Raw genomic sequence first — 10,360 nt, forward strand, 5'->3', positions numbered from 1 at the left:
TGCCGCCAGTCTTGGCCAGGACTCCCTGGAAGAAGAGTTACTGTAACTCAATGGGACCCTTCCTGGTTAAATAAAGGTTAATAAATGACGTCCCTGTTATTTTAGAATCACAGGTCAGATTTACAGAAGGGCTATGTCCAACATAATCCGACTGGTTGTGCCCCGGTCCTTAACTTTAGTAGCTACAATCATGATTTTATACCCTGAAACTGCCACGACTCCAACAATAAGTTAAATGTAAACTTCAATATGGCGCCTCAACACTGTTCCAAATAGATACTGTTTAACATGATGACTCAATTCAAAATCATGTTTTTACACAATTCTTTTAATAACATTTTTCTATATCATTTTGTGATTCAAAACATCTGGAACAGCTATTTTCATAGTATAAACAATAAGAAAACAAAGTGCAAAACAATTAACAGCAATTCAAGCCTCACCTGTCATTTACAGAGAAGCTTTTTAAACGGTGTTGTTTACTATACACTGTTCCTTGTCTTTCTTTTTTCAACAAAGAATTATAAGATATGTTGGAAAGTAACAGATATTTAACATTTGTATGTTTAATTTTCAACATTCTGACCCACAGGAGGAGCAAACCTGCAGCCGGGAACTCTGGTTGTCAAGACAACATTCAATTAAAAACAAATATGACAATGAGAGCCAGCAGATGCAGCAGTTTGAACTCCTCATCACTTCATCTTTTACCTCTTCAGATTGACTTCAACTTTACACAGAGGGTGAGTGACTTCCACAGCAGCTCAAACTGGGCCTTTACACACAAGTGGCGTACGAGGGTCTGTATGTTGTGCAGGTTATAGATCTTCAGTTTGAACAGGTCACACAAATTAAACTGCATGTTGGTAATTTCACTCAGTCGTTAAGGGTTGATGTCATCTTATTGTAGGAACATATCAGAGAGCAATCATACTTGGACACACGAGATGAATTTCAAAGTTTACCTGTATGTTTGAATCATTTCAGCTACAAAATAAATAGATAAATAAAACTTTAAAATAATAAACTTGCCCGAACATCTCGACTGCAGTGACAGGGTAAAATATAAAAACCTCTTCTTCCTTCTTCTAGCTTGTAGGACCTGAGTTAGAGAGAGAGAGGGAAATTATTAAAATGATACAGCAGTAATGTGGAGACCTCCAGCATATTAACCTTAACACTCACCGACCACAGAGAAACTGCAATAAATGCCTGAAGCAGGTTGGGCTGGAAGTTTATGTGTCAATCCTCTTTTACATGTGGTTGATGTTAGACAGTGTTGATCATAGCTGTAACACACATTACACACACAGTGGATTAACTCTATCAAAGCCTGCACAAACAGGGAAAATAACACAACTTTAACAGTACAGGACAGAGCTTACATTAACACAATTATTAGAAATATTGCTGAGTGCCAACTTTGCTTGGATGGACACATTCATGGAGTAAGTGAGCAGATCTATAATAAGCTCGCTTGTAGCTCTGTAGGATGAGTAGTTTCATGGCGTATCTGAAAAGATGTCAAAAGCTTGTTTGTACTATGCTCACTGGTCACTTTATTAGGTACACCTTGCTAGCACCAGGTTGGACCCCTTTAGCCGTCACCATGTCTACAGTTGAACAGGTGTACCTAATAAAGTGGCCGGTGAGTGTAGATGCTAACAGGAGCATAACATTAGCACGCAGACAGAGTTAGCTAACTATGCACCAGGCTAGCTCCCAGGGCATATGCTAGCTGCTAGCCTGCTGTTAGCCTCAGTGACGTTAGCTATTGTAGTGCTAACGTTCCTTTAGCCAGCCGTTAGTGAAACCGTTAAGTTACCGTTACCGTTACCTGTCCAGGAGGAACATGGCCACCTCCTCGTCGCTCTTCAGCCCATAACGCTCCCGCAGCTGCCGCCATCTAGAAAAAGCCTTCCCGATGTAGACCCTCGTCTGGTCTCTCTTCTTGTTCAGCCTTTTCTTTAACTCTCTCTTCTCCTCCATCGTCTTCATCTTCTTGATTCGTTTTGCACTGTACGCCGGCGTGGGCAACCGAGGTATCGGAAATTTGGCGCAAGTTGCCATGACTGTGGACACAACTACTGCTACTACAAATATTACTTCGTCTGCTTTGACTTTAATGGTAGGTGGCAAACCAGCTTTCAGGCGCATTACCGCCACCTAGTGGATTGGAGTGCGAGGCAGTAGCTTGGCAGGAAACAAAATAAAACAAACAAAAAAGTAAATTATCTCAATCCTCTCTATTATTCTCCATCCATCCGTTTTCTAACCGCTTCATCCTCTTGAGGGTCACAGGAGCCTGGAGCCTATCCCAGCTGACACTGGGCGAGAGGCAGGGTTCACCCTGGACAGGTCACCAGACTATCACAGGGCTGACACATAGAGACAGACAACCATTCACACTCACATTCACACCTACGGACAATTTAGAGTCACCAGTTAACCTGCATGTCTTTGGACTGTGGGAGGAAGCTGGAGCACCTGGAGGAAACCCACGCTGACACAGGGAGAACATGCAAACTCCACACAGAAGGGATCGCTAACCACCGCACCACCGTGCCACCCCTCTATTATTCTCGATACTCTTAAATAATAATCAAGTAGAAGCTTGCAAACATTTCTTGATGTCTTTCCAAGGAGACTCCCTGTGGTGTGCAGTGCTCACAAACAGAATAAATCTTCAGGCCCTTAGTAATAATAAGAATAATAATATAGCTAGTATATTTCAAGCTCATGAAAATTGATCATTTAATAACATGGCAGGCATATTTTAGACCCTGTGTCCAAATAGCGTCTTTTTCTGAGCGCCAGAAGAAGGCCAGCGTCTTTTTTCAATTGTTCCCAATGAGGAGGGAGCGTCTGCGGCCGCCTAGGGAAAAGGCGCTGCGCCCAGCGTCTTTTTTCCGGCCGCTCCTCCTTTTTTGTGCGGCCGCTCCGAGCGTTTTGAGTTGAAAATCTCTGAACTTTTCAGAGGGGCGCTGATGTCGTCACCGGCGCTTTTTCCAGGCAACCAATCATATCGCGGAACTCGTCACCCTGGTAACCAGAAAAAAATGGAGGAGAAGCTGGTGCTGGCCGTGTCCGTCTATCCGGAGTTGTATGACATGTCACACAGACATTGCCATAACAGAGACTATATATATACAGTACAGGCCAAAAGTTTGGACACACCTTCTCATTCAATGCGTTTTCTTTATTTTCATGACTATTTACATTGTAGATTCTCACTGAAGGCATCAAAACTATGAATGAACACATGTGGAGTTATGTACTTAACAAAAAAGGTGAAATAACTGAAAACATGTTTTATATTCTAGTTTCTTCAAAATAGCCACCCTTTGCTCTGATTACTGCTTTGCACACTCTTGGCATTCTCTCCATGAGCTTCAAGAGGTAGTCACCTGAAATGGTTTCCACTTCACAGGTGTGCCTTATCAGGGTTAATTAGTGGAATTTCTTGCTTTATCAATGGGGTTGGGACCATCAGTTGTGTTGTGCAGAAGTCGGGTTAATACACAGCCGACAGCCCTATTGGACAACTGTTAAAATTCATATTATGGCAAGAACCAATCAGCTAACTAAAGAAAAACGAGTGGCCATCATTACTTTAAGAAATGAAGGTCAGTCAGTCCGGAAAATTGCAAAAACTTTAAATGTGTCCCCAAGTGGAGTCGCAAAAACCATCAAGCACTACAACCAAACTGGCACACATGAGGACCGACCCAGGAAAGGAAGACCAAGAGTCACCTCTGCTTCTGAGGATAAGTTCATCCGAGTCACCAGCCTCAGAAATCGCAAGTTAACAGCAGCTCAGATCAGAGACCAGATGAATGCCACACAGAGTTCTAGCAGCAGACCCATCTCTAGAACAACTGTTAAGAGGAGACTGTGCGAATCAGGCCTTCATGGTCAAATAGCTGCTAGGAAACCACTGCTAAGGAGAGGCAACAAGCAGAAGAGATTTGTTTGGGCCAAGAAACACAAGGAATGGACATTAGACCAGTGGAAATCTGTGCTTTGGTCTGATGAGTCCAAATTTGAGATCTTTGGTTCCAACCGCCGTGTCTTTGTGAGACGCAGAAAAGGTGAACGGATGGATTCCACATGCCTGGTTCCCACTGTGAAGCATGGAGGAGGAGGTGTGATGGTGTGGGGGTGTTTTGCTGGTGACACTGTTGGGGATTTATTCAAAATTGAAGGCACACTGAACCAGCATGGCTACCACAGCATCCTGCAGCGACATGCCATCCCATCCGGTTTGCGTTTAGTTGGACGATCATTTATTTTTCAACAGGACAATGACCCCAAACACACCTCCAGGCTGTGTAAGGGCTATTTGACCAAGAAGGAGAGTGATGGAGTGCTGCGGCAGATGACCTGGCCTCCACAGTCACCGGACCTGAACCCAATGGAGATGGTTTGGGGTGAGCTGGACCGCAGAGTGAAGGCAAAGGGGCCAACAAGTGCTAAACACCTCTGGGAACTCCTTCAAGACTGTTGGAAAACCATTTCAGGTGACTACCTCTTGAAGCTCATGGAGAGAATGCCAAGAGTGTGCAAAGCAGTAATCAGAGCAAAGGGTGGCTATTTTGAAGAAACTAGAATATAAAACATGTTTTCAGTTATTTCACCATTTTTTGTTAAGTACATAACTCCACATGTGTTCATTCATAGTTTTGATGCCTTCAGTGAGAATCTACAATGTAAATAGTCATGAAAATAAAGAAAATGCACTGAATGAGAAGGTGTGTCCAAACTTTTGGCCTGTACTGTATATAGCCTATATATATATATATATATATATATATATATATATATATATATATATACATATATATATAAAAAATAGTAGCTTAGTTAAATTAATTATTTTTCCAGCAATAGGCCTATATAAATTGAGAGATTTTACAGCAACACACGTAATCAATTCTAACCCATACAGTGGTGGCAAAGTTACTAAGTACATTAACACAAATCATACTAATAAAACATGACGATGACTTCACCAGCTGTAGCATTAAAAGATTAACACAGTAGCCTATATGTATCGTACGGAAGACGGGAACGGCCATGTAGCCTATTTTGTGTGTGTGTGTGTGTGTGTGTGTGTGTGTGCACTGTTATCTCGTGATAACGACTTATTATTTCGCTATATGGCCTCAAGAAGGGACAGCCCTGCCGGCTGAGGGACTGTTTGCGCTTTTACGCACGGTGAAGTGGCGCACATGACTCGTGCTATGGACGGACGGACGGACGGACAGACAACCACGTATCTAAAACAGGTAATACATCTGGCTACATCTTTCCCACATCAAAGATCCATGATCACCTACACCCGCGTGCGTAAAAGCGCACACAATTCTGTGTCCTCTCACCGCGGATGCTGTGATTTAATGGCCCGGTACTCATTGTAGCCCACTCTTATAAAACCCAATAGTAATAATAATAATAAAAAGCTACTGTGGACCTATATGCCATGCCTTTTAATTAAATTACCAGAGGAGTTCACTGAAAAGCAGGTAATGTCAGCCTGAATTACTCTCGTGCGTCCCCGGTGAAAATCGGCATGCCCGGCGGCTAACCTAAAATAGGCCTGGAACCGGTCTCCATCTAACCGCAGCTCTTGGACGAGGCGATGGTATTCACCGTATTGATGCCTCCAACGGTTAGTGTCATGCACCCACATCCTCTTTGCTCTACATGGACGTCTGTCAGATTGAGCAGTGACAGCAGGGACATCACCATTAAGCTCATCCAAACATAATATGAGCGCAAGCATCTTCCGGGTGGTGCTCACCGTGAAAGAAATGTCAAACTATAGATAAAAAACAAAGAGGCGATGCTGCAAAACTGCGCGGCTACAGGAATTGTCAAGATATTGTTGTCATAGAAACGAAAACCCTCGTGAGCGTTTTTTTGTATTGGGCGCACAGACGCTTCATCCCAGCGCCCCTCCAGTGCTTTTCTGCCAGAAAAGGCGCTATGTGGACACAGGGCCTAAAATAAGGCCTACAGCTGTAGTAACCCAACTAATGAACATATTGGCCTACTCTGCACAATGCTACCTTTTTGGTAAATTCGGGAGAAACTTACTGCCACAAGTAGACCACATGTAATGAAATAAACATCTAAATGTATAATTTGAATGTTTTCTTTATAGCAGTTTGGAAGAATACATATTCAAGGAGTAAACTAACCCAAAATCTCAAAATTGACCACTGCATGAAACATCGATGTTCTTGCTTGCCATGTCTCACCTTAAGGTTTGATATGAGTTACCTTTTCAGCATCATATTTTGCACGGTAAAGTGAGTTTCCTGAGTTATGTTTCTTTATTTTAAATAGTGTGCATTAAGTCCTGAATGACCACACTGTAGTCTTGATATAATAGTTTCCTCTCTGCAGGATCTCACCGTCCTCATCACACCTACTTTTCTTTGAATTCTGTAAAACCATCTGCCTGTTCTTTCTTCTTCACACTGCTTTTTCCATCTCTGTTTTAACTTTAGTTTAATACTGGTCTTCATTTCTGTTTTACTTGAATGAACTGGTATGCTAATATGATTAAATCTTGTTGTCTCCTTTGAACATGTGTGAGCTATTTCATTTCCACTGATTCCTACATGAGCCAGTATCCATATAAATGTTATGCTTTGTCCCACCAACTGAATTCTGAATAGTGTTTGCTGTATTTCCAGTAAAATATCCCGTCTGCTGTCCGAATGACTGTATTTCATGCTGATCATTGATGAACTGGAGTCAGAGCATATTTTTATTTTCATAGGTCTCACCTCTTCAACCCACTGTACTGCTGATAATATAGCCATCATCTCCTCTGTATACACGGACAACTCGTCACTGATTCTCCTGCAAACTTTAATGTTCAATTATGGAATTATAAATGAAATACCTCTTCTGTTATTTGAACGTAAACATAATAGGAGGAGATTAAAACCCAGATCACTCTTAATCTCCTCCTTTTTACTCTTAGATTGTAAAAATAATGCACGTAGCTATGGTGACGTCACCCATTGTTTTGTGGACTCCCCTTCTGAAACCTTGAGTTCGGCACTTCGGCTGCCACCATCTAGTTTTTTTGGATCCAGAAGTGACCGTATCTGGACAAGAGGGTGGAGCTGCTCACAGACACACACACACACATTTTGTTTTTTAAAGAAACTCTTTAATTTAATTTTGACCATTGCATGTCTCTAACAATATTTGTTATTTCAAACAACGTTGTAATAAAATGATATTGTCTCAGCAGCGTTAACTTTGTGCAGTGAGTGGACAACTAAAACTTTTTTATTTCCTACAGGTTCATCATCAAATATCAAAATGCAACATGTGACCGTCAGACTTCTCCTCCTCCTCCTCGTCCTCCTCGTCCTCCATCCTCTGACCTCAGCTGACCTGGAGGAGGTGGGTAATGTGCCAGTGGAGGTCATCGTTGACAGCTCCCCCTGCAGCGCCACCTGTGGGCTGGGGGTTAAAACTCAGACCCTGTGTTTGCTGAAAGATGGCGAGACAGCGATGGAAGAAGCTGTGAAAAATCAAGATGAAACAGAGGTACCAAAGACACGTCTTAAACATCTAAAACTAAATGATGACGGAATGTAAAAAAAGAAAATAGCTTTAATAAAAACAATCTCCGTCATCTGCATGACTGACTTGGTGGTAGGTGTCAGAGGAGTGTCGGGTCCGTAAGGTGAAGTGTCTGGAGTCGTGGCAGTGTGGACTCAGGACCATGACGGTGACGTCAGGACAGAAAGTAGAGATCGACTGTCTCGGAGAAGTCATGGAGGCGATGGGGAGGTTCACCTGGAGGTAAGAATGGAAGATTCAGAAGTGATATGTGTCCTTTAGATTGCAAACAATGAAAAAAAATCAAGCGAGGAAGAGAGGGAGAGACCTTTTGGACAATTTGGCTCCTGGTACAAAACCTACTGAACATCTGGATCTTCAGAAACTGTTCACACTGTTCTCAGTGTGATGACTTCTTTTTTATGGCACAGGGTGTCATGGCGTTACGCCCGAGGAATAATCAGCTCTGACGACTCTCTGTTTGCCCGCTTTGGTGCTCCCCTGCTGGACCGAGTGATTCTGGACCCCATCAGGGAGGAGGACGCAGGTAAACACATCTATGCGGGTGCTCACAAGGAATCTGATTCATGGTCAAAGCTCAAAGCTCCACTGACCTTGTCAGCAGGGTTAGACCAGTGGGTACCTACTTTAAGTTGAATTTAAGAAAAGGTTGGAGGTACTGATATGTACGTCAGAACAGTCTGACTCTACAGTTCCTGATTCTCAACTAAGCAACACATGTAAGAAAGGTTAGATTGAGATTTTTTTTAATTCTCAAAATCAAAGCCGACCATAAAATGATCATATCATATTACAAAAAAAGCCAGTTAATGAACTCATCATGTCATTTTCAGGTACTTATTGCTGTGTCGTGCAGGATGCTAACTTCCGCAGGGTGAAAAAGGTTTACTGGGGGATCCGGGTTTTGCCCATCGGGGTTCTAAATCTGGACTACGAAAGCTCCCTGGCCCAGTGGGACTCCACTGGAAACCAGCAGAACCAGACTGTGTCGGACGAGCTTGACCACATGGTGGCTCTTCTTGACATGGTACTGTTTGGTTTAGGAAGTGATGAGTTTGGGGACGCGATGATGAACTGATCATTATTTTGGCAATTAACATTTTTTTTAAATTATTTGCTCAATATTTTAGTCAATAAAATGTAAATCGTGATATATTGTTGTGTAAATGGCCAAAACAAACAACCAAACAAACAAACAATTTCTGTCTGAACACACAGCTGCTGTACTATTCCAGCCTGGCAGGCGTCGGAGCTGGAGTGATACTGCTGATCATCTACTGTGCAGCCAAGAGGAGAGAGTTCAGGCAGTTGACCAGATAAGGCTGTTCTTCTGCCGCTCACTGCACAAACACTGCACCTTTTCAGAGATGAAAGGAAGACTGTACCATCAACCAACATGTTTGTTGTTCTCGATATTCAACTGAAAAGAAATAAAAACTTATAACTGATATTTTTATTACAACAGTGATTCACAGTACACTTCCTGCACAGCAGCAAACGGCAGACAGGCTCAGGTGGTGAACACAGTGGAGCGTTTAGCAACTAAAAAGACAGATATTTCCCTCAGGAGTTGGTGGAGACCAAAACCAGAGCTAAAAGAGAGAGAATATTGGACTGACATTCATCAGGTGGGCATAAACACAAAGACTCTAATGAACGATCATGTTGCTGCTGGCAGTTTAAACAAACTCTTGCTTAATTAAAGGATTAGTCATATAAAGTTAAATGGACTCCAGTTGGACACAGCGTTGGAAGTGGGTACCCGTTCATTCCTGTGAAAGTTGCTCAGTGGTGCGTGAAGCTAAAGAAGCTCTTTTTCTGCATTATTAAACTGCCTGCACCTTCTGCATTGTGGACCAAACAGATCAAGTCTCGATAGTAAAACAAATCATTCTGCCAGGGTTGCAATGCTCAAAAAAAAGTATCCACTTATTTACATACATCTCTGTCCCAATGTAAGTTCATGAGGAAAAGTCTTTTTGGGATTCATGACATCACCTGATTGATGCGGTTGTTGTAATTCCACTTTTGTCCACTGTATAAAATTTGTTTTACAGCCCAGCGCTGTTCCTAAGGTCTTGGTTTAGAAGCCTTGAGTATGACATGTTGGATTTTTGGAGCCAGAAGTGACCATATTTGGACAAGAGGGTGCAGCTAACCCTACTGCTAGCTACTAGCTTGGTTAGCATGGTGCATTTACAGCTATGGTGGCAGCTATGTGATGATGCTAATGCTAATTTTTGCAAGTGAAAAACAGGCTTAAACCAATAAAACAGAACTTACTTACTGATAAACTGAACGTCTGACTTCTTAAGGGCCATACACATGGAAAAGGAAAAGGAGTGCTGAGTGCTACTCTTTGCCAACTTTCAGGGGCATGGTGGCAGGTTGCGTCTGAGGTTGCTAAACGACCATAACCAGCACCGTATCATAGCCTGCGTATCAGAAAGCCTGAGTGCAGAGCTGATCTTCTTTCAGGCACTGTTTGTGTGCAGGCCTGTTGTCCGTGGGACAGACGTAAAGCTAAAATGCTGAACTGTTCCATATTTATTATCACAGACTGATATTTATGGAAAAAGAAACAAATGTCTGTCAGCTGTGATTGGCTGGTCCTTGTCACATGAAATGCCGTGTGCACTGCTGCGTTCCAAAAGTTGAACTCTGTTTATCTCAGGGTGTAGCCCTGAAAAACAGGCACTCGGGGGAGCATGTGCTCTATGATTACATCACACATCACTCCAGTGTTTGA

At 42.6% G+C, this 10,360-nt stretch overlaps 1 protein-coding gene and 1 long non-coding RNA gene across 2 annotated transcripts; one reads left to right on the plus strand and one right to left on the minus strand.

Annotated features, from left to right (window-relative positions):
- Window positions 1-323: 323 nt before the first annotated feature.
- Window positions 324-2,109, minus strand: LOC125892290 (uncharacterized). Its single transcript, XR_007449721.1, has 3 exons — window positions 1,838-2,109; window positions 1,186-1,289; window positions 324-1,102 (listed from the first exon to the last, which is right to left on the minus strand). It is a non-coding gene; the product is annotated as an uncharacterized LOC125892290 (long non-coding RNA).
- On the plus strand, window positions 2,105-8,823 carry tmem81 (transmembrane protein 81). Its single transcript, XM_049582230.1, has 5 exons — window positions 2,105-2,128; window positions 7,325-7,575; window positions 7,688-7,833; window positions 8,022-8,137; window positions 8,445-8,823. The coding sequence occupies exons 2-5, from the start codon at window positions 7,345-7,347 to the stop codon at window positions 8,687-8,689; spliced, it is 738 nt and encodes a 245-aa protein (XP_049438187.1). The 5' UTR covers window positions 2,105-2,128; window positions 7,325-7,344; the 3' UTR covers window positions 8,690-8,823.
- Window positions 8,824-10,360: the final 1,537 nt, after the last annotated feature.

This window comes from Epinephelus fuscoguttatus, linkage group LG7, assembly GCF_011397635.1.
Source record: "Epinephelus fuscoguttatus linkage group LG7, E.fuscoguttatus.final_Chr_v1".
Classification (NCBI taxonomy): domain Eukaryota; kingdom Metazoa; phylum Chordata; class Actinopteri; order Perciformes; family Serranidae; genus Epinephelus; species Epinephelus fuscoguttatus.

What these genes read in the sequence shown, in the direction of transcription:
- tmem81 (XM_049582230.1), top strand. Translation starts at nt 7,345, where the DNA reads ATGCAACATGTGACCGTCAGACTTCTCCTCCTCCTCCTCGTCCTCCTC. An exon ending in ATGGGGAGGTTCACCTGGAG is followed by an intron (nt 7,834 to 8,021) that starts GTAAGAATGGAA and finishes TTTATGGCACAG; the next exon opens with GGTGTCATGGCGTTACGCCC. An exon ending in CATCAGGGAGGAGGACGCAG is followed by an intron (nt 8,138 to 8,444) that starts GTAAACACATCT and finishes TGTCATTTTCAG; the next exon opens with GTACTTATTGCTGTGTCGTG.